At 45.0% G+C, this 27,286-nt stretch overlaps 1 protein-coding gene across 7 annotated transcripts in view; it reads left to right on the forward strand.

The window, feature by feature from the left end:
* Window positions 1-27,286, forward strand: part of YEATS2 (YEATS domain containing 2) — a 141,686-nt gene that overhangs the window by 68,804 nt on the left and 45,596 nt on the right. For 6 of the 7 annotated variants that reach the window (XM_077488372.1, XM_077488375.1, XM_077488377.1 and 3 more), the window contains 6 exons: window positions 853-962; window positions 1,054-1,203; window positions 1,696-1,869; window positions 1,974-2,163; window positions 3,454-3,553; window positions 10,098-10,171. In XM_077488372.1, coding sequence (XP_077344498.1) covers window positions 853-962; window positions 1,054-1,203; window positions 1,696-1,869; window positions 1,974-2,163; window positions 3,454-3,553; window positions 10,098-10,171 — 798 coding nt within the window. The remainder of the gene's footprint in view (window positions 1-852; window positions 963-1,053; window positions 1,204-1,695; window positions 1,870-1,973; window positions 2,164-3,453; window positions 3,554-10,097; window positions 10,172-27,286) is intronic. The other variant, XM_077488376.1, reaches the window with a different exon arrangement.

A 27,286-nucleotide genomic window follows, 5' to 3' on the forward strand; every position in this document is an offset into this window, starting at 1 on the left:
GTGTAATAAGGCTGTTTGGTCCTGTCTTTTCTGATCTTCCCCTTCTTTTGGTTTGGATGCTTGTGATCGGCATAGGGCCAATCAGCACTGTCCAGAGGGTCAGGGGTCATGCAGCCTCAGAGGACAGTCAGAGGAGAATGAAAACTCCTCCTGCAAGCTTCAAACCAGACAGTGATAGAAGTCATAAGACTGCTATAAACTGCTAAATACCTCATAAGCAGTATATATTTCCTAAAATAATGCATTTCCATGTTCTGTGTACTGTGGGCGACCAGATATAGTGAATGCAGGCTCCTGGGTTTATTAACACTTTAAAGATAACAGTGAATTTTTAACCTGTAAAATTATTTTCTTAAATTATTTATAAAACTTTGAAAAGTGATGAATCAGATCTGTAAGAGCCGGTTCACACAGCGGGCGATGCGAGGCGACACGACTCGACTCGCCTCGCTCTCGCAAGTCGCCCCCGTTCTGTACAATGGAACCGTTCTGAGAGGAGCGACTCGAGTCGCTCCGACTCAGAAAAAAGGTTCCTGTACTACTTTTGGGCGACCTCGGGGCGACTTGCATTGACTTCTATACAGAAGTCATTTGCAAGTCGCCGCTGAGGCCGCGGCAGGTCGCGGCGAGGCAAGTCGGAGTCGCCTCGCCTGCTGTGTGAACCGGCCCTTAGATAGCATAACATATGTCACGTTTGTCAATTTGTTTTTGAGTTCTTGCATAAGGAGGCATTCATCTCTGAGTGATACAGTAGTTTATATTATTTGGTATTGCATTCTGTTTTTGTACAAATGTTTTGCCTGCTATTTCTACTGATATTGTAATGTAAATAATCTTTAACATGTATTTAAGATCTGCAGTCGGGAGCATCCAGCAGTGGTGGCTCTGGCACGGCAGGAACATCTACAGGGCTACCCCAACATCTCACCTACACATCATATATTCTGAAACAGACACCTCAGGTATGTATATTGCCCCATTGAAAGGACTGCACATTTACTATTTCTGTTTATTTTGTTGCCGACAGTGCTTAGTTTTGTTCATCTTTAACAGGGCACCTTTTTAGTTGGACAGCCATCACCACAGACATCTGGAAAGCAAACCAGCTCAAATGTTGTGGTTCAGGGCAGTGGTGGATCATCTACACAGGGTCAGCAAACAATAAAAATAACTGCTGGACAGAAGAGCACACTGATTGCACAGGTAATGGTTTATTTAGAATTGGATGTGACTAATGCATGTCATTATTTTCTAATTATCTGGTGCTGGAAAGCACGCCTTATGCTTGGGTTTGCTACTTCACTGAATTTTAGGTTAGTTTACATTCATGTACTGATAATTGTTAACTGCTACACAACTGCTCGGTAATAATTTTTGAAAATGAAAGAAAAATTCCCACTCACAAACCGTGATTTTAGTTAGGACCTGGCTTGTGTATGCATGAGCCAAAGTTGAGTTTTTCAGTGCGGAACAATGTAACATTCCGAGGCATCATGATCAACTCCTTTTTATCTGACATACATAGCACAGTAATATTCCTTTTGTGAGTTAATTTAGGGTCACTGTACAATGTATTGTGATGCAAATGGTGTTAACATAGAGGGAGAGTGACATGCACATGTCTTCTGCTGTCTTGTTGAAAACTCTGGTAGCACTAGTTTTTGGATGCATGTTTTTTTTTCTTTCATATTTAAGGCAAACAGTGGTTCAGCTGGATTAGTAAAGATATCAGAAAATGTTCTAAAGTCACTGCCAGCAACATCACAAACACAGAAACCTGGTACCACACTGCTAAGGGTCGCTGGTGGGGTAATAACTACGGCCAGTACATCATTGCCATCCTTGTTGGCAAGTGGATCAATTCAACAGGTACCATAAGAGTTCAAGCATAAGTGAAAAGCATTCCTGTAATGTAGCTTACCCTTATTTATCTATGGACTGATTCTCACTTTCAGCCCTCTTTGTTTTCACAGGCTGCAGAAGGCTCCAGTACATCTACACAGAATGTGTCATCAAGCAAAATACATGTCCAACACCACACAAGCACTGCTGGTACCAGCCTAATAAAATCTCTGCCCAGTGGGAAATCTAGCACACTACCCACACCAGTGTTATCATCAAGAGTCGCACTTAGTCTGGCTCCCAGCAGCTCTTCTCTAACAGGTCATTGTCACACATCTCAGCCACAATAAATTATGTTTTATTTGAGACTAGATTACTGTTAGTCTAAAAAGTTGAGTTGTCAGTACATTTACCATTGCCTTTATGATACATATGTATTACAGATCTCAATGCTAGGTTTTCTTATATTGCTATTATCGGAACTATGTGCCAGCCTTTCCCAATTGTTGTGCCGCCAGAGGTCCTCAGGTGTGCCGCGGTATCAGGGGAGAGAAGGGCTGTCAGATGAGCCCAATCTCCCAATCCCCTGCCAAACTGTACATCTCAAAAGTGAAAGTAAAGGGAGAGTACTCTGCTGTGCTCTCTGCTTCCCCCTAGAGTGCAGTACCCAGCTGAATAAGAAAACTGGAAAGGTACTGTGCTAGATTCGTTTTAAAAGGGCTTTATACATGTGTGCGTGTGTGTGTCTGCATGTGTGCATGTATATATGTGTGTGTGTTTCTGTATGTTACCTTTTAATCCTGACTCCCCTATTCCTGTACAATCAGAACTGCCTTTGTAGGGCTGGTTTGTGATAGTAGCAAGGACTGATGCTCCTCTGGAAAGCAATCCATGCTCAGATCGCTTATCCGAGGCGTTTGACAGGTGGTAAAGAGGCAATATGTTGCATCCTCACCACCTGTTTTAAGACCGTAAATGCAGCATCACTACACCGCATCCGTACAATGCACACAGGAATAGTTGCAGTGCAGCCCCATTCACTCTGGGTATACCTCCAGCTGCAGTCAAAGCATGTGTACACTCCCAGCTGCTGCCTCTGCAGCTAAAGGGGGAGAAGTTGGGGGTGGTAAAACAGCGTAACCATGTGGTTTTACCGCCCCCTCCAACCTAAACAAGTCCTTGGTTCACATCTGTATAGCTGCATGTAAGGCAGCCCATTCATTTCAATGGGCTTCCTTACCCACAGAAATACAGGGAAAGAAGTCCCCAACCTTTTTTTTTAAATTGCGCCACACCAATATCACCCCATGTTTGCCAGTGCATGGGGTACCATTAAGAATTAATGGCACCTCTAAAGAGCAGAGCATTTGTCTGTGTGTCAGGAACTAGCGCGATTTTGCGTGTGTTCCACGACACACAGTAACATGAACCAAGCCTTGGACTGGGGTGCCTCAAGACTTAAATTACTTTTCAAGGACACCCCGACTGGAAAAAAGGCTGAGAAACGCTGTTAAGTGCCATGTATAAAATCGAACAGGCACAACTGAGGTGTGAATATGGTGAAAACTTTATATGCTGTTATTTCATGTTAAATTACATATTTGTTTACAGTGAAAGCAGAACCTGACCACAGCAATGCTTCCTCCTTCAATACGAGCAGTGCAGCAGTCAAGATAGAAGATAACTTAGACCAGGAATCCAGCTCTGTGAAGTAATTATATTAATTCTTTTCCATGTTGCTTCTTGAAGTTCTAGTTTGTATGTACTAAATATTAATTTCAGGTAGACAGCTAAAAACGCTGATCTAATGCACAATACCTTTTTTTTTTTTTTTTGGCTGAAGGATTTGTACATTTGCCCAACAAGGATTGTGGTCCTGGGATCTTTGTCAGTCATCACACCCAGGCCCTCAGAATCCACTAGAACATGCATTGTAGTTAAAACAACTTTATTTCTTAAAAAAAAAAATACTGGAAGTATCCTATTTGGCCCCTGTTCACACTGAATGCAGCTTTGAAATCGTGCTATTGCTTTTTTTTTTTTTTTTTTTTGTTTCAATATTTTTTATTAAGGTTTTCCATTGTACACGAGAAGAAAGAAAAGAGAAAATTACATACGTACAGTCAAAATAGAGTTTGAGTAAATCCAGAATAATGATAACTTTAGTAAGCATCAGTTAGACATATATCAATGCATGTAATCCGAAAGACTTGTTTGGGTCAAGCCCATTGAATTATAAGGTGAGACATATGAGAGACTATAAGGAGTTTGTGGAGAATCCGAGCAAGGCGCCCAAACACCCCTATTGGGAGCAAACTGTGAATGGGTTGGGGGCGCTTACAGCCAGCTTTTATCATGTAATCTTACCGGTACTACGGGTTGTATATGTGAGTCGCTCTGCGTCTCTGATAGTGTGTGTGTGTGTATTAAACCCATCATCAGGGATGGGTTTCAGGGAAGACTAGAGTAGAGTAATGCGTATTCTGTCTGGTATAGCTCACATTTTTATTAAGGGACCTTAGTTTCTGTTTTGGAGAGGGAAGGGTAGGGGTATAGTGGGGTACAGGGAACTAAGTGGGTGTGTACAGTTGTTTCTGTTATCTTATGCTGTGTAGGTGCCCCCAGATCAAGCTATTGGGTCATTTTTGATAGATGCGTAATTCCGCAGTTTCTGTGAAGTTTTGCTGAACTTTGTCGGGGATTCTCTCGCCTGTTTGATTGGGTCTTCCATTTCAGTGATCCTCCCTACACATTTAAGCCATTCTTCGATACTAAGAGGGGAGCTATCCTTCCAATGTAAGGGTATACACATTTTGGCTGCATTGATAAGGTGTAGGGTAAGATATCATTTGTAGGTCGATTGGGGTAAGGATGTATGGTAAAGTAAATATTGAGCTGGTGTGAAGTTTGCAGTGTAGATTGTTATGTTAGAGATCAAACGGGGCAGGGATTTTTTTTCTGCCGGAACGCAGTTCCGCCACCTCAGGCAGCCCTCTTCTCTGCAGTCTGTCACATTAAACAGAAGCCAGTAGAGGAAGTTTTCTATACCATTCACTTCCTCCACCAGCTTTTGTATGCTAGGTATCCAGGGAATGTGCTCCACAGCTGACTGATTGGTGCTCGTGGCTATCGGCATTAATGGGGGATTTCAGAGGCATCTATCCCCACCTGCTATCTGTCAGATCAGTGTAGCACGGAGCTGAGTGAAGCTCTCTGAAACTCCTCCTCGGGTTCTGTGCTACACTGATCTACTGATCTGACAGGTGGAGCTGCACAGAAGAGACCGCACAATAAGCTGAAGGGAGAAAAAAGAGATAGCTGTGGAGGGAAAGGAGGAGGAAGGGGGGCTGGTTGTGTAGCGAGAGTAGAGACTGAAGTTGTGGTTGTTCTGCAGAGGTCAGAGCTGGGGGGGGGGGGGGGGGTGTTAGATTGTGCAAAGTGAGAGTTGTGAGCAGGGGAAATGTGTACAGGGTCAAGAGAGCTGAGGGGGCTTGGGTGCAGAGGTGGAAGATGGGGGTTGTAGAGGGTTAGAGCTGTAGATGGGGGAGCAGAAGTGAAATGTGGAGGGGGGAGATTGTGGACTGGGGGTGTAAGCTGTGGATGGGGGGTGTGCATAGGTGACATGTGGACAGAGGTTAAAAGGGGAATTGTGGATGGGGGGAGGGGACTGTGCATGGTAAAGTGACTTGTGAAATGTGGGGGCAAAGGGGGTGAGCTGGCTATGGATGGAGGGGGGAGAGGGTGAGCTGTGGGGGGGAGGTGAACTGTGAACAAGAGAAGAGAAGGTAACCTGTGGGTGGAGGGATGGGGGGGTGGTGAGCTGGGGGACGACGACTGTGGGGAGAGGGGGCAGAGGGTGAGCTGCGGGAGGGAGGTGAACTGCGGAGAGGGTGAGTTGTGGGGGGGAGGGAGGTGGGTGAACTGTGGACAAGAGAAGGTAATCTGTGGGTGGAGGGAGGAGGGGGTGAGCTGTGGGGGGGGGGGAGAGGGGGAGCTGAGAAGAGAAGGTAACCTGTGGGTGGAGGGAGAAGGGGTAAGCTGTTGGGGGGGGGGTTGAGCTGAGAGGGGAGGGTAACCTGTGGGGGGGGGGGGGGGTTTGGAGGTTGAGCTGAGAAGAGAAGGTAACCTGTGCATGGAGGGAAAGGTAAACTGTGTGTGGGGGGGTGGGGATGGGGAGGTCAGCTGTGGACAGGGAGGGAGGAGGTAAAGAACACTTTTCTTCTCTTTCCCAAGGAATGGCGGTATTGGGGGCAGCAATAGGGGTGGGGGGCTTGACTGGGGAGGGTGGGTTCCTGCACCTAGTCTCTGAGGGGAAAAAAAGCCCTGAAAAGGGGTATTTCTTTCCAGTAGGGTTTTGTATCAGTGGGCAGTCCCACCATATGTGGAGCAGAGAGCCGTGGGTCGTGTTGCATCTGCAACATAGTGGAGAAATATTGGGATGGCATTTGTGGATTTTATCTGGGGTCCTATACCACCTTGAATAGATTTTGAATCCGTTCTCCTGTGCAGAGATGTTTGTGGGCCCTTTATGTATGTGGGGGAGTGTTCGCTCCCAGTCCTCCTTTGAAATGTCAATTGCAAGTTCCCTTTCCCATTGTTAACTAGTCACATTGCCTTTGGGATTGTCACCTGCGAACAGTAGGGAGTATATATCTTGGGTGTCTTTGGGGATCCGATTTGGAGCAGATTGCTTCGAAGGGGGTGCGTTATCTTCACCAATCGTGGTTTGGAGCTAGCTAAGAAGTGTCTGATCTGCCGGAACTTGAGGAAAGGAATGTTTTGGTCATGGTTGCAAGAGGAAAGGGCTTGAAAAAGTAAGAGCTTACCCTTATCTAAGAAGGTTTCCACCCTAGTCGATTGATCTACATGTAAACTATGTGTGGCTAGCTCTGTAAGCCCTGGTGGGAAATCGGGGTTTCTGTAATGTAGGACCAATTAGGGGATGGGCAGTGATTTCCCTAGGGAATGAGTTCTGTCTGATCCATGGTAGGTGATGGATTGGCAGTTGGGAGAACGATTCCTCTAGTCTGATCCAGTCTCTAGTCTTTGTGTGGAGGTGCCAGTCAACTATTCTGTCCAATAGTACTTATAGATATCTGGAAGTCCTAGTCCTCCTTTCAGTTTAGGAGTTACTAGTCTGGTCCAACCTAATCAAGGGTGTTTAGAGGCCCAGATTAGGTTTTTGCATATTTGCTTGTATGTGGAAAAATATGTTAGCGGAAATTTGATCGGTAAGGTCTGCAAAAGATATAGGAGTCTGGGAAGGATATTAATTTTTACAATTGCTGCTCTCCCAAACCAAGAGAAAGGGCCCAGATCCCATTTTTGGAGATCTTGCTGGATGGTTTTCAGGATAGGGAGGAAATTTCTAGAATATAGGTCTACTAATTTTGCTGGTAGCTGGATACCGAGATATGTGGACATCTGTGTGATTTTATGCACAGATGTCAATTCCAGTCGCACATGAAATCACCAAAAATAGTGCAGGAACTATTTTCAAATCTCACCTATTAAGATGGTGCCATTAAAAGACATTGGGTGCAACTGCAAGTATGTTTTGTAAATCGCATGTCGCACCTGAAGTCGCATTGGTGTGAATGGGGGCTCAGGCACATACTATAGATGTTGACACAGGCCTGCAGCAGGCTTCAGAACATGGCCATTACTATAAAATCCCAGACCATTCTGAGGGGTAAAACTTCTGCATCCTCTTTAGTGTTGAAGGTTGCCTGCTCCTTCCTGCACATTTCTTTAGACTAGTGAGGCAGCCTCTGATAGTGATGATCCAGTAAAAAAAAAAATGTTTTGGTGGGGTAAGAGCTGTAAGGCAGTGAAAACTGCCCATAAATATGCCAAAGTATAGGGAACAACGTAATTCGGGGGAAACTGTCACTTTGTTCCACAATTAAGAGGCACTCACCAGTCAAGCTGCAGGGCAAGCGGTCCAGGTTTAGTCCCTGCTGGCCATAGCAAACAATCCAGATAGAGCCCCCCCCCCCCCCCCCATTCCCCCATTAAAGGTGATAGGAATAGGCTAACATTTTATGGGACTAAGGATAGAAGAGAGAAAAAGGGAGGCTCATCCATTACCCAAGGAAACCAGGTAAAAACTCAGACTTGGCTGAGTTGGGACAGGTTATACCTGGGTGGGTTTTTTTTTTTTTTTGGCCAGTGTCTACCTGAAAGTGGCAGCATAATCTGAGTAGCAATGAACATATGAGGTACCCTGTGTCCTGTGGTGTTGCCTGGATAGCGTGCTGACCTGTCCCCAGTGGTTTTCTAAGCCACGTATTTTGAACAAACGTGTACATCAAATATTTAGACTTTACTGCCTACATGATTGTCCAGTTTCAAAGAATGCCAGGCAGCTAACATTTACACATTTCCTTTATATCTGTCTGAAGTTAAGATTTCAAGGGAAGAAAAAAATTTAAATTATTATTTTTTTAAATGTATTTTTATACACTACTGACAGAAGTACCCAAATATGTGTTGAGATCAGCCTCTTGTAATCCCCCACAAAGCAGGGCTCAGACTGCTTACAGAGAGCAGAGTAATATGACTACAGGGTACCGCTGCTACTTCAAAAGCACTATTTAATTCATTTTGAATTTCAAAGCAAACTCATCCATCCATACCACTGTGCTTTTATTTTGTTTTGCAAAATCACTTAGAAAAACACCCCCTAGCATTTCTGGCTGTGGCCATCTTGAGTAAGGGCAGATGATCCATGCAGAAATTACTTCCTGGAATCCATCTGCCCTTAGCTCAGGCAGGAGGTTGTGCTTGGTTGAGAAAAACCCCTCCTGAAGACTTCTAGGATGTATGACCTCATTTGTCTAGGCGTGGAAACTGACGTAATTAAAGAAATGTAAAAAAAAAAAAAAAATAATAATAAAAGTTTATCACAAGTAAATATGATATACTTACCCATCTATTCCCTAAAGCTAGCAGCATAAGGATTCAAACTAGTCAATGTTGATTGAGAGGGTGAAGTGGAACTAAACTTTCTTATTTTAACAATGACTATTAGTTAATTTTTTTTGGGGGGGGGGGGGGGAATAATAGTTATTGTTAAATGAGAAAGTTTAGTTCCACTTCACCCTCGCAATCAACATTTACTAGCTTGAATCTTGAAATAGATAGGAAACTATATTACATTTACCTGTTTTAACCCTCTTCTTTTTTTTTTTTTCCTTGCATTTCTTCAGTTGCTTTCTATCTTTCTGGCCTAGGCCAAAATAATGTCATACATTCCAGGGGCATTTTTTTTTTCTTTCATCTGGAGAAGGGGCTTTCTCATCTAAGCACACCCTCCTGCATGCCTGAGCTAAGGGCAGATGAATTCCAGGAAGTAAATGCTACATGAATTGTCTTACTCAATGAGGCCATGGCTAGAAATGCTAGTCCAAGTGATTTCTCAACAAAGAAAAGCATGGAGGTATGGATGAATTTGCTTTGAATATTCAAAGTGAATTGGTGTTTTTAGTTTGCGGTATTCAGATACACTTTTTACTTCCGCTTTCAAGAAGTTTCCATTTTACCAAACCTTAAAGAAGAACTGCAATCTGCTCACATAATTTGTAATAGAAACATATTTGCCATTCTGAGGCTTCCCTCCAACCACTTTGCATATTATTTTATATATATACTGTGATTCTGTACTTGCTAAATATGCTGCAGAAATCTCCCTCCACTGAGTCTGGCTGCAATCATTTTAACTGTGAGCAGTCAGCTGCCCCCTGTTCACTTCCTGGATTTACACAGACACACAGGCACACTTTCAGCCCTGCGGCTCTCATTGGCCCTCTTTTGACTTGCCACACCTCCCTTCCTGGCAAACTTAGAGTGAGAGAGAGAGAGAGAGCTGTGCATGATGTTATAAGCCAAAGCTTTTTACCAGGCAAGAAACAAGAAGTGGGCTGTATAAGGTATTTACCGGCAGGAAAAAAACGTTTTACTATCCAAAGTTAAAACAACAAGAGCAGAATATTTAAGATGGAAAGTTCAAAAAATGACTGAAGGTCCGCTTTAAGGTTTGTTTTGCGTGAACAGGTGATGTTACATTTTTATTTCTTCATATTTCCATTTCTATGTTTTCAAATTTAAAAAATGTCTGAAAAATACAGGAAAAGTGTATGTTTGTTTGTTTTTCTTGGTAGAATATATGTAACAGTGTAGACTTTTAAAATTGCATTCATTTCTGTGGTATATATGACTTTGACAGTGTTGTATGATGATGTTGATAATTGCAGGACAGAACATCTGCAGAACTTCAAGCAGTTATTAACTGCAACCGTGAAAAAGATCCCTCTAATAAGTGAAAGAGGTAAGAAATATAACAGTCAGAATGCAGTGTACTAATGTGCATTCTAAATCCTGTTTTGTTTATTTTTCTGTTATCTGCCTGACCCTGGACATAAACCATTGGGGTTATTTTACTAAAGCTGGAAAGTGCAAAATCGGCTCACTTCTGCATAGAAACCAATCAGCTTCTAAGTTCAGCTTGTTCAATTAACCACTTAAGGACCGCCGCATGCCAATGTACGTCATCACAATGGCATGTACAGGCACAAGCATGTACATGTACGTGCTCGCCTTCCAGTGGGTGGGGGGTCCGATCAGACCCCCTCCCGCTGGATGCGGCGGTCCGTTTCGCTTCAGGAGCGATCCCCTCTCGATCGCTCCTGGCGAATGAGAAGCTTCCTCCCACTGTATATAGTAAACACAGGCAGGGAGGAAGTGATGTCATTCTTCTCGGGCGGTCTTTTTGACCAGACTACGAGGAGAAGAGTGAAAGTAAGTGTGCACCAAACACTACACTGACATGTAGGTACACATAGGCACACAAACCCCCCCTCCCCCCCCCCCCCCAGTCACAATGTCACTGATTTGCAGTGATCATTTATTTTCTGATCACTGCATTCAGTGTCATTTGTAAAAGTGAAAACTGTCAGGGCAGTTAGTGTTAGGTCCAGGGTAGCCCCCTACCACCCCCCAATAAAGGTTTAACCCCCTGATTGCCCCTAGAGTTAACCCTTTCACCCCCTTTTGCCAGTGTCACTAAGCGATTTTCTGATCGCTGCATTAGTGTCACTGGTGTCGCTAGGTAGCTAGTTATTTTTTTAGGTTCACCGCCAGGTTTTTATAGCGCTAGGTACCCCGATATACTACCCAATAATGGTTTTAACCCTCTGATTGCCCCTAGTTAACCCTTTCGCCACCTTTTGCCAGTGTCACCAAGCAATCATTTTTCTGATAGCTGCATTAGTGTCACTGGTGCCGCTAAGTAGCTAGTTATTTTTTTAGGTTCACCGCCAGGTTTTTATAGCGCTAGGTACCCCCATATACTACCCAATAATGGTTTTAACATCCTGATTGCCCCTAGTTAACCCTTTCACTCCCTTTTGCCAGTGTCGCTAAGTGATTATTTTTCTGATCGCTGCATTAGTGTCACTGGTGCCGCTAGGTAGCTAGTTATTTTTTTAGGTTCACCGCCAGGTTTTTATAGCGCTAGGTACCCCCATATACTACCCAATAATGGTTTTAACTCCCCAATTGCCCCTAGTTAACCCTTTCACCAGCGATCACCGTATAAGCGTCACTGGTGACGCTGGTTAGCCAGTTAGTTATTTAGGTTCCCCGTCAGGTTTTTATATAGCGCCAGGGACCCCCATTCACTACCTAATAAAGAGTTTAACCCCCTGATTGCCCCTAGTTAACCCTTTCACCAGTGATCACCGTATAAGTGTTACGGGTGACTGGTTAGTTTGCTTTTTATAGCATCAGGGCACCCACCATTTATTACACAAAGGTTTAACACCCTGATCACCCGGCGGGTGATATCAATTAGGTTTTAGGGTCAGGGTCTGCGTCGCCCCATGCAGCGCTAGGTTAGTGCCAGTACCGCTAACACCCATACGCAAAGCATACACCTCCCGTAGTGGTATAGAATCTGAACAGATCAATATCTGATCTGATCAGATCTATACTAGCGTCCCCAGCAGTTTAGGGTTCCAAAAAAACGCATTGTTAGCGGGATAAGCCCAGATACCTGCTGGCACCTGCGTTTTGCCCCTCCGCCCAGCCCACCCAAGTGCAGTATTGATCGATCACTGTCACTTACAAAACACTAAACGCATGACTGCAGCGTTCGCAGAGTCAGGCCTGATCCCTGCGATCGCTAACAGTTTTTTTGGTAGCGTTTTATATTTAAATCCGGAAGGCAGTGCTTGGTTTTCTGGGTCCCGTATGTGGCTAGACTCCCAAAAAGTCCCCCACATGTGGTATCCCCGTACTCGGGAGAAGCAGCAGAATTTATTTCGGGGTGTAATTTCACTTATGCCCATAGCATGTGTGAGCAATATATCATTTAGTGACAACTTTGTGCAAAAAAAAAAAATATATATTTTTTAATATTCCTGCAACTTGTGGCAAAATATAAAATATTTCATGGACTCAACATGCCTCTCAGTAAATAGCTTGGGGTGTCTAATTTCCAAAATGGGGTCATTTGGGGGGGGTTTTGTGCTATTTTGGCATTTTATGGCCTTCGAAACTGTGATAGGTAGTGAGGAGTGAAATCAAAAATTTGCACCCTTAGAAATCCTGAAGGCAGTGATTGGTTTTCGGGGTGCCGTACGCGGTTAGACTCCCAAAAAGTCCCACATATGTGGTATCCCCGTACTCAGGAGAAGTAGCAGAATATATTTTGGGGTGCAATTCCACATATCACTATGGCATGTGTGAGCAATATATCATTTAGTGACAACTTTTTGTAAACTTTTTTTTTTTTTTTTGTTTCATTATTTAATCACTTGGGACAAAAAAAAAATATTCAATGGGCTCAACATGCCCCTCAGCAATTTCCTTGGGGTGTCTACTTTCCAAAATGGGGGGGGGGTTGTACCGCCCTGCCATTTTAGCACCTCAAGAGATGAGATAGGCAGTCATAAATTAAAAGCTGTGTAAATTCCAGAAAATGTACTCTAATTTGTAGACGCTATAACTTTTGCGCAAACCAATAAATATACGCTTATTAACATTTTTTTTACTAAAGACATGTGGCTGAATAAATTTTGCCCTAAATGTATGGCTAAAATTGAGTTTATTTGATTTTTCTTATAACAAAAAGTAGAAAATATCTTTTTTTTCTCTAAATTTTCGGTCTTTTTCCTTTTATATCGCAAAAAGTAAAAATCGCAGAGGCAATCAAATACCATCAAAAGAAAGCTCTATTTGTGGGAAGAAAAGGACGCAAATTTCGTTTGGATACAACATTGCATGACCGCGCAATTACCAGTTAAAGCAGTGCAGTGCGAAATTGTAAAAAGACCTCTGGTCCTTAGGCTGTTAATTGGTCCGGGGCTGAAGTGGTTAAGCTTTGGCAGTAGAACCTGGAAACTGATTGGTTTCTATGCAGACGTGAGCCTGGTTTTGCACTCTCCAGCTTTAGTAAAAAGACCCATTGTGTTCCAGTCTACATATCACTGGAATTATTTTATTACACGAAGGAAAATTTGTAGTATAACTGGTAGAGCGCTTCGAGGGTGCCAACATTCCAGTATAGACCGAGCAAAAGGAATAACCTTCAATCAATGGAAGGGGACTTTAAAGGCACATTAGACGATACTGCAGAGACGCGTATGTAAAAAAAAAAGATACATTTTATTGAACAGCAAAATACGAATAGTAATGATATAGGTAATTAAAAGAATGGCTTATACATATGTGCAGATAGCACAGAAAGTTGCTACCAAGAGCCTCCTTGGACATGGGTTAGATATACAGTGAGACAGCCAAAGGAAAATTAGTGTATTTTTAGTGAGCACATAAGAGTATTTAGAGGTGGCTATTGCAATGTTTTCCTTAAAGTGGATGTAAACCTGGTTCATGAAATTTGAGCCAGGTACATCTATCTGTAGTGTTTTCTTATCTCTCTTCAAAGCACTAAGTCCCATGGCTTTCTACTGCTCTGTAGCTCTGTTATCAGCCTGATAACTTCTGGCCAGTTCTCTGACACAGGAGATAAAAGCATCCTGAAATTTGTGGTGGGAGGATGTTATAAATGTATTAGCAGGCAGCTTACCTTCTGACAGCAGAGCTTTCAACATTCCTTCCCTTGCCAATGTGGAGTTGGAGGTGTGTGACTTTCCTCCAATCAGCTGTATGCCATTTAATCTACTTCCAATGCTCAACAGGAAGAGAAAATCTGTAACACAATGTGCACTTTCTAAAGGCTATATAAAGCTGAAGACAGCAGATATACATGTAAAACTTATGTAGGGAGATTTGTTTCATCTCTGTATTATCTGAGGATATTCACGTCACTGGGTATATGTGAGGGTTTGCATCCATTTTAAAGCAGTTTTGGTGTGCCTTGCATATTTGTACTTGTTTTTCCATAGTTGTGTTATGGTATTGCATATGATGATTTGTAGAACAAAACAAAAAAAAAAAAACAGTTGGGGCAAACACTACATTTGTAAACACTCTGCCTCTCTTCCTAACAGCTATGGAGATATCAGCTCTCATAGGCTTAAGCTATCCGTACTTGCAAAGATTCTTTCATCCACACTGTTTAGCGTGGATGACAGAATCTGCACTGCTGCTTAGAGCTGCACGATTAGTCGTTCAGAATAGTTATCGCGATTCCCCCCCCGTTGCAATCTTGACAAAAAATATTTCCCGATTCTTTCTATGTAGAGAACTCTCTCTGCTCTGCTAAAGCCGACAGCCGTCAAAAGAAAGGAAAAAAAATGGACAGTCTGCCAAGAATCACAACATTCTTTAGCAGTGAAACTTAATTATTCCTGAATGCAGAAGAATCGTGTTCAGGGTTGGAACGCTTTGACCGCCGGCGGCAAATTTGCAGTAAAATCGTGACGCAATTTATTTTTTTTTTCGTTTTCCAGCATTCATAATAGGCTATGTGTACATGAAGCCTTAACTTCTTGCGCGACCACATATTTGCGTTCATTAGTGCAAATACAGTTGTGCCGAGAGGACGCACCCTGCATGCTCATCATAAACTCCACTCCCAGCATCCTAAACTCCTTAAGGGGTCGGGAGGTGCCGTCTTCAAGTGGTTAACCACAGACTTTTTCTGGCACTTTTTATTTACGTGTAACAATCGGTATTTTTTGCTAGAAAATTACTTCGAACTCCCAAACATTATATATGTTTTTAAAGCAGAGGCTCTAGAGAATAAATTGGTGGGTTTTTGCAAAAAAAATTTATGTCGCACAGTATTTGCACAGTGGATCTTGAAATGCAATTTTTTTTATTCTTTGGGGGGAAAAAAAATACACTTTTTTTTAGTCTTAAAGTGGTTGTAAACCCTTACAAACCACTTTGACCTACAGGTAAGCCTAGATTAAGGCTTACCTGTAGGTCCAAGAAATATCTCCTAAACCGTGTAGGTTTAGGAGATATTTGCCCGAAGACGGGCACCGCTATCTACGGCGCATGCACCATAGACAGCGTCACGCAGGCGCACTGAGCGCTACATCGTCCATGACGAAGGTGCCGCGCGTGTTGGCTCCCGTGAGACAGCGGAGGTGCTGCGAGACCCCACCGAGAAGATGGATGCGCCGGACTACAGGGGACAGCGGTGACTTCGCTGGCTCCTGTGTCAGGTAAGTGACACATAATGGGCTACTATGCGATGCATTGTAGTCCATTATGCTTTGCCTTTGCAGGCAATGAAAGAGGAAGTAAACCCATTAGGGTTTACTTCCTCTTTAATGCAAAAAAACACAACACATAACCCATTTTTTGTTAAATATTAAAGATGAAGTTACGCCGAGTAAATAGATCCCAAACATGTCACGCTTTAAAATTATGCACGCCTGTGCAACGACGAAAAACAACGTCAATTTTTCTATCCATAGGCTTCACTTTTAAAAGCCTTTACAGGTTATCACTTTAGATTTATACGGGAGGTCTAGTGCTACAATTACTGCTCATGATCTGATATTCGCGGTGATACCTCACATGTGTGGGATAATTGCTATTTGCATGCATGCAGGACCAACAAGCACATTCACCTTTAAATATACAGTATCTCAGTACAGTATCAAAAGTGAGTATACCCCTCCCATTTTGTAAATATTGTATCATTTCACGGGACAACACTAAAGAAATTACACTTTGCAACAATGTAAAGTAGTGAGTGTACAGCTTGTATGACAGTGTAAGTTTGCTGCCCCAAAATAACTCAACACACAGCCATTAATGTCTAAACCGCTGGCAACAAAGAGTGCACCCCAAGTGAAAATGTCCAAATTGGGCCCAAAGTGTCAATATTTTGTGTGACCTGCATTATTTTCCATCATTGCCTTAACCCTCATGGGCATGGAGCTCACCAGAGCTTCACAGGTTACCACTGGAGTCCTCTTCCACTCCTCCATGATGACATCACGAAGCTGGTGGATGTTGGAAACCTTGCACTCCTCCACCTTCCATTTGAGGATGCCTCACAGATGCTCAATAGGGTTTAGGTCTGGAGACATGCTTGGCCAGTCCATCGCCTTTACCCTCAGCTTCTTTAGCAAGGCAGTGGTCATCTTGAAGGTGTGTTTGGGGTTATCATGTTGGCATACTGCCCTGCGGCCCAATCTCCGAAGGGAGGCGATCATGCTCTGCTTAAGTATGTCACAGTACATGTTGGCATTCATGGTTCCCTTAATGAACTGTAGCTTCAGTGGCAGCACTCATGCAGCACCAGACCATGACACTCCCACCACCATGCTTGACTGTAGGAAAGACACACATTGTACTCTTCACCTGGTTGCCGCCACACACGATTGACACCATCTGAACCAAATAAGTTTACAGTGCCTTTGAAAAGTATTCATACCCCTTGAAACTTTCCACCTTTTGTCATGTTACAACCAAAAACGTAAATGTATTTTATTGGGATTTTTTGTGACGGACCAACACAAAGTGGCACATAATTGTGAAGTGGAAGGAAAATTGTAAATGGTTTTCAAATTTTCTGTACAAAGAAATGTTCTTTATTTTCTTTACAAATCTGTGAATAGTGTGTTGTGCATTTTGTATTCAGCCCCCCTAAGTCAATACTGTAATTACAGCTGCAAGTCTTTTTGGGTATGTCTCTACCAGCTTTCCACATCTAAGGAGTAACATTCTTTGCAAAATAGCTCAAGCTCTGTCAGATTGGATGGAGAGCGTCTATGAACAGCAATTTTTTAGTCTTGCCACAGATTTTCAAGTGGATTTAAAGCGGGGCTCCACTGGCTCCGACTTTTTTTTTTTTTTTTTTTTTTTTTTTTCTTTTGTGACATTTAAAAACAAATTAGTGTTAACATTTGTTACTTACATGTCCCGTTTTTTGAAGTTTTCCCATTGCTTTTTGTCAAGCAAAGAACGCTTTATAAAAATGATATTAATAGTTTTTATCTTGCCTGTGGGCATGTGAAGCCCACAGGCATTCTCTTCCTGTATTCTGTGACGTGCATCTCCCAGAATGCAACACCCGTTCTATCGTAGATCTCGCGCATGCGCAGTAATGTTCTTCAGGGTTCTAAATCACGCGATAATTCGCGCCAGGCCACCGCACAGACTCCTGGGAACAAGAGAAAAAGATCAGAGGAGACAGTGCGGCACAAAGGATGTGTCGACCTAGCCGCAGCAACCCCGCCCATATCTGCAATCCCCCAAACCCAGAAATGGCCAGTAACTCAAGGATAAAAAGGTACATTAAACTTAAATGTCTGCATTATATATAACAGAGAAAGCTAATATTAAGGAACTATTTTTTATAAATCGGGTGGAGCTCCGCTTTAAGTCTGGACTTGGACTTAACTTCTAACACATGAATATGCTTTGATCTAAGGCATTCCATTGTAGCTCTGGCTGTATAGTTAGGGTTGTTGTCCCGCTGGAAGGTCAACCTCTGCCCCAGTCTTTTGCAGACTCTAACAGGTTTTCTTCTAAGATTGCCCTGTATTTGGCTCCATCCTTCTTTCCATCAACTCTGACCAGCTGCTGAAGAAAAGCATCCCTACAACTTGATGCTGCCACCACCATGTTTCATGGTGGGGATGGTGTGTTTAGGTTGATGTGGAGTGTTAGTTTTCTGCCACTTATAACGTTTTTGCTTTTTAGGCCAAAAAGTTCAAATTTTGTCTCATCTGACCAGAGCACCTTCTTCCACAAGTTTGCTGTGTCTCCCACATGGCTTCTGCAAGTGGGACTTCTTATGGCTTTCTTTCAACAATGGCTTTCTTCTTGCTACTCTTGCATAAAGGCCAGATTTGTGGAGTGCAGGACTAATAGTTGTCCTGTGAACAGATTCTCCCACCTGAGCTGTGAATCTCTGCAGGTCCTCCATGGGACTCTTGGCTGCTTCTCTGATTAATGCTCTCCTTGCCCTGCCTATCTTTTAATGTGGCCAGCCATGTCTTAGTACAGTGGTTCTCAACCGGGGTTCCGCGAGAGGTCCCCAGAGGTTCCGCGGCGATCTGACTGTCAGGCAACTGACAGGAAGATCACACAGGCAGAGATGGGCAGGGAAGCGGCTGGCATCCTATTGGCTGGAGCGCACTGTTCCCTGCAGACCCCTCTTCTCCTTCCTGAATATGTGACATCATCTGAGGTGGACACTGGACAGGATAGGAGGAGGAGGAGGGGCCAAGGGGGAACAGCGAGCCACTGGAGGAGAAGTTTAAAATGTGCTCTGAAGCCAGAAGAAGAAGAAGCCGGTACTGTGCCCAGCTGTGTCCCCCACCCCACAATATGCCCAACAATCTGCCCCATGTAATGTGCCCTGTCATGTCCCTCGCCCCATGTAATGTGCCCTGCCCCATGTAATGCCCCATGTAATGTGCCCTGCCCCATGTAATGTGCCCCGTCATGTGCCCAGCCACATGTAATGTGTCCTGCCCCATGTAATGTGCCCTGTCATGTGCTCTGCCCCATGTAATGTGCCCTGTCATGTGCTCTGCCCCATGTAATGTGCCCTGTCATGTGCATTTTTTTTTTTATATATATATTTTTTATAACATAACCCTGCTTTAAAGTGGTTGTATACTCGATTTTTTTTTTACTTTTACCTACAGGAAAGCCTATAATAAGGCTTATCTGTAGGTAAAAAAAATATCTCCTAAACCTGTATGGTTTAGGAGATATTCCCCTCGGTATGCGCCGCTGACTGCAGCGGCGCATGCGCACAAGGGGATTGTCGGCCTGAAAATCCGGCAGTGGCCGGCCGGCCGGAATGAAATCTCCCGCGCGCATGCGCGGGAGTGACGATATCGCGGCTCTGGCCACTCACAGCGCCGGAGCCGCGATACCCGGAAGAAACGCTGAGGGAGCATGTCAGCTCCCTCGGCGTGGATCGAGCCAGATGTCGGGGCCTCGTTCTAAGGTAAGTATTTCATAATGAGCTAGTATGCGGTGCATACTAGCTCATTATGCCTTTTGCTTTGCAGGTTTAAAAAAATAAAAATAAATGTGCGGGTTTACTACCGCTTTAAACTTCTGCACAACTTTATTCCTGACCTGTCTGGCCTTCTTGGCCTTCATGAGGCTGTTTGTTCACTAAAGTTATCTAACAAACCTTTGAGGGCTTCACAGAACAGATGTGTTTATACTGAGATTAAATTACACACAGGTGGACTCTGTTTACAACTTAGGTGACTTCTGAAGCCAATTGGTTCCACTAGATTTTAGCTAGGGGTATCAGAGTAAAGAGGGACTGAATACAAATGCACGTCAGACGTTTCACATATTTGTTGAAAACCATTTTTCTCTTTCGTTCACTGACTGACACAGCTCCATTAATCTTGACCATAGGGTTGTTACGCCACCTTCAGGAGAGGACTAGGCAGAACATGTTATACATGTGAAAAAACAGAACTTTACAGTTCCGCCCAGGGGGCGGTCCCTCCAGTAACATGCCTTCATCCTGCCTCCTGCAGCTCAGTTTTTTTCTGCCTAGTGAAGGAGAAGGACCTAGTTACCCTGCGGGACCATCGGTGCTGGGATTTTCTTGCAGAAGTTTGCCTTTTGCGCAAGATTTTTGGATCCTGTGACCTACTATCAACAGCTGGCTGGGTGACAGGCTGGATACCCTTATCCTTGTAGTCTCCCCAGCCTGGCCATCGAGCGTGAGCAGACCATAGGTACGCGCTGGGTCAGCCACGACATGCCCCTTAGGCTCCAGGGGCGGCCGGTGAACGCACCGCTCCGGGGCACACATATGACCGGGCTACTGATGTCTTTCTCAGTGTGCCGTGGCCAGCAGCCACCCCGTACTGATCGGAGCGTGGGTCTGTGGTGGGATGTCCCCAGCTTGTCCGGATGGTAAGTACAACTCTCCCTGCCTCGGCGGGGTTGAGCAGCTGGACATTCCCTGGGAGGTTAATTCAGGATTCCCTCTCTTCTCTCCCTGTCCCCACCCCCCCCCCCCCCCCGGGAGATGCTGCATGGTGTTCTGCTGAGCGGTGTGTGTGCCTGTAGACAGGGGTCCCCTGGGGGGCTCTCACCTTAGATTGGGGGCTGCGCTGGGTGTCTGTGGTCTCCCCGCTGGGTGTCTGGAGGTCTGCATGTGCTGGTCGCCATAGCTCTGTTCTGCCACCATTTTCACTCTCCTTTCTCTGTGTACAGTTGTTTGTCTGCCATTTTTGGTGCGCTTCAGTGGAAAGCTCAGCACTGGTCCCTGCTGCTCAGAACAGCGCAGTATCTCACTCGGGACACCCGGGAGCTGACACAGGACGCAGGCACTTGTAGCTGAACGGCATAGAACTCGGTCAGGGTGGTTAGTCCTGCGGTGGTTGCACTTCAGTCTGCAGCAACTAGGAGGGTGGGACTGTGCACCTGTCCTAAGTCCCCAAGGGGGGCAGACAGGGTGGGTCAGCATGGCTTCAGAAACTGATGTTTCTTCCCCCGAACTCCCTGCAATTGCAACCAGCTCATCTGCAAGCAGTGCCTTTTGGACGCTTTGTTGATGGTCCTTAAAACGTTTGTTGCCAGGGTGGAGACGGTGGGAGAGCTCTGACGCAGACTGGCGGCCCCCCTGAGACTGGCGGCCCCTGCTCTGTTGCTTCAGATGATGCTGACCAGGACCGATCGGACAGTGAGGAGGAGTTCCTGTCCGGGTCCGTGCAAGAAAAGTGCTAGTTGGAGCACTTAGCACAGCTGTGCGTGATACCCTGAAGATTCAGGATACAGCAGGTCCTGCTGAAGTAGCGTCCCTTTTGGGTCCCATAAGCCAGCCCGTGCACCTAAGGTGTTTCCGTATCTGACTTATTTAGATAAGTTCATATACAAGGAATGAGGGTGACCGCAACAGACCTTTTTGGTCCCAAAAAGCATGGTGGTGCATTACCCCTTCGGAGGAGCCAACCATTATTTAAGAAGGCTCCCCTCAGTCATGGACCCCCCAGTATGCAGGTTAAATAAAGTAACCACGATCCCGGTAGAGGGGACTACTGTGTTTAAGGACCCCACAGGCAGGAAGACCGAGACAGTGGCCCGTTTCTTGTTTGCGGTTGTGGGGTCAGCAATATGACCAGTGTTGGCCACAGCACTTGTGTCACAGATACTGAATGGGCAAAACTTTGCACCGCAAATTGGAGGAGCAGCAGGCTAGTCCCATCTGCGTGGAACTAGCAGACCAGTTAGTGCTCCGCCTTAAGAACGTTTGTGACGCGGCTCTGGATACGCTTCCTCTGCTGTCCAGGGCTTCGATGTCGACAGTGGTGCTGAGGCACCTGATTTGGCTAAAATGCTGGTCTGCGGACCAGGAATCTAAGAAAGCCTTGACGGATCTACCCTTCCTTGGTGAGCGACTCTTTGAAGCCTCGTTGGATGGCATTTTTAAGAATGTCATAGATGGGAAGAGTACCTTGCTCCCACAGGCCAGGAAGACTAAGGAGCCACGACATAGGCAAGGGCCCTCATTTTCTGTTCAAAAGAGGCTTTTTTGTCCATCTGGGACTTCGGCTAAACACTTCCAGTCTGACAGGACGACCTCTGATGGACAAAAGTGTCCCTGGAACCACAAGCCTGCGAGCAAAAGTGCTACCGCATGAAGGTTTGCCCCCGCCCGTCATACGGGTGGGGGATCACCTTCGGGAGTTTGCAGCCTGGTGGGCCTCTCGCCTATCCGACCAATGGGTCTGCAAACTGATTTCCTCTGGCTACAAGTTGGTCTCTTGGCCACCAAACAGATTCTTCCCCTCCAGTATACCCTTACTCCCTGCTCGCTGGGAGGCCCTATTGGGGGCAGCATGGGACCTGCTAAGCCACAGGGTGATGGTGCCTGTTCCGAGCTCAGAAAGGTTCCAGGGATTCTACTACAATCTGTTTTAATCCCCAAAAAAGGAAGGGGTACGTCCAATCTTGGACCTAAAAGCCTCAATTGCTTTGTTAAAGTAGAGAGGTTCCGAAAAGAATCGGTTCGCTCAGTAGTCGCTGCACTCCAGCAAGGGGACTCCCTGGCGTCTTTGGACATCCAAGATGCCTGCCTGCACATATCCATATGCCTTAGGCATCAGAGGGTTCTGCGATTTGCAGTTGGAGAAGCCCACTACCAGTTTGTGACTCTCCCTTTTGGCTTGGCTTCAGCACCCCGAGTCTTTACCAAGGTATTGGCTCCAATTTTGGCGTTGTTGCGACAACGCGGGATCGCAATCATAAGTTAATCGTAAGTTACCTGGACGATCTCCTTCTGAGAGCAGCCTCTGCCATAGAATTGAAGGAGGCTGTGGTGATCATGTAAACCCTGCAGGAATTAGGGTGGCTGTTGAACCTATAAAAAGTCAGTGCTCATACCGACTCAGCGCTTGGAGTACCTAGGCTTACTGTTGGACTCCATGGAAGCAAGAGTTTTTCTCCCTTCAGACAAGCTGTAGACTTTGAGCTGCGGTAAAACTATTGATGAACCTCAGGGGTCGTCACTGCGCTTCTGCATGCAAGTTCTGGGCCTCATGGTGGCCTCCTTCGAGGCAGTACCATACGCACATTTGCACACCAGGGTCTTGCAGAAGGAGATATTGACAAAATGGGCAAATCTCCGTTATCCCTAGATTGGCAGATTCGGGTGAGCGAGTCAGTCAGGGACTCCCTGCTCTGGTGGCTGAGGTCCCCGGCACTTCGGTCCGGGAAGTTGTTCCTACTTCTACATTGGACTGTGATCACAACAGACGCCAGCCTGACCGGCAGGGGTGGAGTGCTGAGGGTACAGTCCACCCAGGGCCTCTGGTCGGGGGAGAAATGCAAGTTGCCAATCAATGTGCTCAAACTCTGAACGATCAGGCTATGCCTCTCCAGATGGTAGATGAGACTACGAGGGCGTCCGATCAGGATCCAGTCACACAACGCCATGGCGGTGGCATATGTCAACCATCAAGGAGGAACAAGAAGCTCGGCAGCAGCACGGCAGGCCCCTCACATCCTTCAGTGGACAGAGCGACATGTGCCTGCCATGTTGGCCATTTACATCCTGGAGTATAAAACTGGCAGGCGAACTGCCTAAGTCGCCAGATGCTGGACCCAGGAGAATGGACGTTTCATCCGGAGGTGTTCAGGTGGGGCACACCATACGTGGATCTTCTGGCCTCCTGTCTTAATCGGAAGGTGCTGAGATTCATATACAGGACAAGAGATCCTTGGGCAGACACGTCAATCGCGCTGATGGCTCCATGGGATCAGTACAGTCTGATCTACGCCTTTCCTCCGCTAAAGCTACTACCATGTCTGCTCCGCAGAGTGGAGGCTGAGGGGATTCCAGTAATACTGATTGTCCCAATTGGCCTCGACATCCCTGGCACGCTGACCTAGTACACCTGGTTGCGGATGCTCCCTGGCTACTACCGCTGCGAGAGGACCTTCTGTGTCAAGGTCAGATTCTCCATCCTGCTTTACCATCGCTGGTTTTAGCAGCATGGTTGTTGAGAGCCAGGTGCTAAGGAACCGGGGCCTGTCGGACTCTGTGATTTCAACTATGTTGAGGGCACGGAAATCTTCTTGGAAAATATACCATCGTACCTGGAAGGCCTACATCTCCATGTGTGAGGAGTTGGGGTGACGTCCGCGCACCTATTCCGTTTCCAGGATCCTGCTGTTCCTACAGTGAGGAGTAGACCAGAAATTGGTCTTAAGCACCATTGAGGGACAAATATCAGCCTTGGCTGTTTTTTTTTTTTCCAACGATCCCGGGAGTCTCACTCTCTAGTGAGCACTTTTATTCAAGGGGTCCGGCATGTAGTCCCTCCGGTGCGTTCACCTTTACCCCCGTGGGATCTGAACCTGACGCTATTGGCGCTTCAGAAACCGCCGTTGGAGAACATCAGGAACATTTCTTTGACACTTTCTCAGAAAGTGGTCGTCCTAGTGGGCATTACTTCGGCCAGGAGAGTTTCGGAACTGGTGGCCTTGTCTTGCAAGTCACCCTACCTGGTTATCCATGAGGATAAGATGGCGTTGCGTCCGCAACCTTCTTTTCTGCTGAAGGTGGTTTCAGCGTTTCACATCAATGAAGACCTTGTGTTACCATCTGTGTGTCCTAAACCGACACATCCTAAAGAGGTGGCCCTTTATTCCCTGGACATGGTCAGGGCTCTAAGGGTGTATTTGTCTGCCACTGCTCCCTTTTGGAAGTCAGATTCTCTGTTCGGTTCAGTAGCTGGTCTGAAGAAAGGTATGTCGGACTTGTCGGCCACCATTTCTAGGTGGATCAGACAGATTGGGGTACAGGCCTACGCCCTGAAGGGGCAGGTGCCCCTCTTTCCTTTCACGGCCCTTTCCGGCAGGGCAATTGGAACCTCTTGGGCTTCCGACATCAAGTGTCAGTCGCTCAAGTGTGTGAGGCGGCGACTTGGTCGTCCATTCATACTTTTACCAAATTCTACAAAGTGGATGTAAGCACATCGTCTGATGCCTGCTTTGGCCGCAAAGTTTTTCAGGCGGCCGTGCAATGTTGCAATTCTGCACTCTTTTTTTCTGTTTAAATAAAATACATTTACTTTTGAGTATAATGCACCGTTGCATTGTTGACCGCAAGTTCTGATGCGGCTAGATAAGGTGGTGGCTCCCTTGTTAGGAAGCACATCTGGTCGTGGGTGAAGTGTTGTTGTTTTTTTATGCTGTTCCCACCCTTCATTATGACACTGCTTGGGGACGTCCCTATGGTCAAGATTAATGGAGCTGTGTCAGTCAGTGAACGAAAGAAAAAATAGTTTTTTTGTACTCACTGTAAAATCCTTTTCTCTGAAGTTCACTGACTGACAAACCACCCTCCCCTCCTATTGGTTTACTTTATACTGCTTGTTGACATACTGAGCTGCAGGAGGCAAGCTGACGGGATGTTACTGGAGGGACCGCCACCTGGGCGGAACTGTAAAGTTCTGTTTTTTCACATGTATAACGTGTTCTGCCTAGTCCTCTCCTGAAGGTGGCGTAACAACCCTATGGTCAAGATTAATGGAGCTGTATCAGTCGGTGAACTTCAGAGAAAAGGATTTTACGAGTAAAAAAAATCCTATTTTCCTTCCACTTCACAATTTCATGGGTCAGACGCACCAACTAGAAACGAGGCGTTACTCGATTTACTGATTACCAACAATACAGACCTGATCACGGATGTGGAAACACAGAGCAATTTAGGAAACGCAGATCAGAGGTCAATTGGCTTCAGTATAAATCACACAAATGGAAAACACAAGGGGAACACAGACACTGAATTTAAAAAGAGCTAACCCCTAAAATATGAACCTTGCTAGAAGATATAAATAAGGATAAAATCTTATAAACAAAGAACACGAAGGAGAGATGGGTTTGCTTTAAGAGCATATTAACCACTTCAGCCCCGGACCAATAAACACCTTAAGGACCAGAGGTCTTTTTCCAATTTCTCACTGCGCTGCTTTAACTGGTAATTGCGCGGTCATGCAATATTGCACCCAAGCGAAATTTGCGTCCTTTTCTTCCCACAAATAGAGCTTTCTTTTGATGGTATTTGATTGCCTCTGCGATTTTTTTATTTTTTGCGATATAAATGGAAAAAGAGCGAAAATTTTGAAATAAAAAGATATTTTCTTCTTTTTGTTATAAGAAATATCGAATAAACTAAATTTTAGTCATACATTGAGGGCAAAATTTATTCAGCCACATGTCTTTAGTAAAAAAAAATGTCAATAAGCGTATATTTTTTGGTTTGCGCAAAAGTTATAGCGTCTACAAACTAGAGTACATTTTCTGGAATTTACACAGCTTTTAATTTATGACTGCCTATCTCATTTCTTGAGGTGCTAAAATGGCAGGGCACTACAAACCCCCCCCCCCCAAATGACCCCATTTTGGAAAGTAGACACCCCAAGGAAATTGCTGATGGGTATTTTGAGCCCATTGAATATTTATTTTTTTTGTCCTAAGGGATTGAATAATGACAAAAAAAAAAAATAATTTACAAAAAGTTGTCACTAAATGATATATTGCTCACACATGCCATGGGCATATGTGAAATGACACTCCAAAATACATTCTGTTGCTTCTCCTGAGTACAGGGATACCACATGTGTGGGACTTTTTGGGAGCCTAGCCGCGTACGGGACCCCGAAATCCAAGCACCGCCTTCAGGATTTCTAAGGGCATAAATTTTTTTATTTTACTCCTCACTACCTATCACAGGTTTGAAGGCCATAAAATGCCAAGATGGCACAAACCCCCCCCCCCCCCCCAAATGACCCCATTTTGGAAAGTAAACACCCCGAGCTATTTGCTGAGGGCCATGTTGAGACCATTGAATATTTTTTTTTGTCCCAAGGGATTGAATAATGACAAAAAATAAAAAAATATTTTTTTTTTACAAAAAGTTGTCACTAAATGATATATTGCTCACACATGCCATGGTTATATGTGGAATTGCACCCCAAAATATATTCCACTACTTCTCCCGAGTATGGGGATACCACATGTGTGGGACTTTTTGGGAGTCTAGTTGCGCACGGCACCCCGAAAACCAATTACCACCTTCAGGATTTCTAAGGGTGCAAATTGTTTGATTTAACTCCTCACTACCTATCACAGTTTCGAAGGCCATAAAATGCCAAAATAGCACAAAACCTCCCAAAATGACCCCATTTTGGAAAGTAGACACCCCAAGCTATTTACTGAGAGGCATGTTGAGTCCATGGAATATTTTATATTTTGCCAAAAGTTGCGGGAATATTACAAACTTTTTTTTTTTGCACAAAGTTGTCACTAAATGATATATTGCTCACACATGCTATGGGCAGAAGTCAAATTACACCCCAAAATAAATTCTGCTGCTTCTCCCGAGTACGGGGATACCACATGTGGGGGACTTTTTGGGAGCCTAGCCACGTACGGGACTCCGAAAACCAAGCACTGCCTTCCGGATTTAAATATAAAATGCTACCAAAAAAACTGTTAGCGATCGCAGGGATCAGGCCTG

Source organism: Lithobates pipiens, unplaced genomic scaffold (assembly GCF_037356315.1).
Source record: "Lithobates pipiens isolate NorthernLeopardFrog02 unplaced genomic scaffold, aLitPip1_a1.2 Scaffold_18, whole genome shotgun sequence".
In the NCBI taxonomy this organism is placed as follows: domain Eukaryota; kingdom Metazoa; phylum Chordata; class Amphibia; order Anura; family Ranidae; genus Lithobates; species Lithobates pipiens.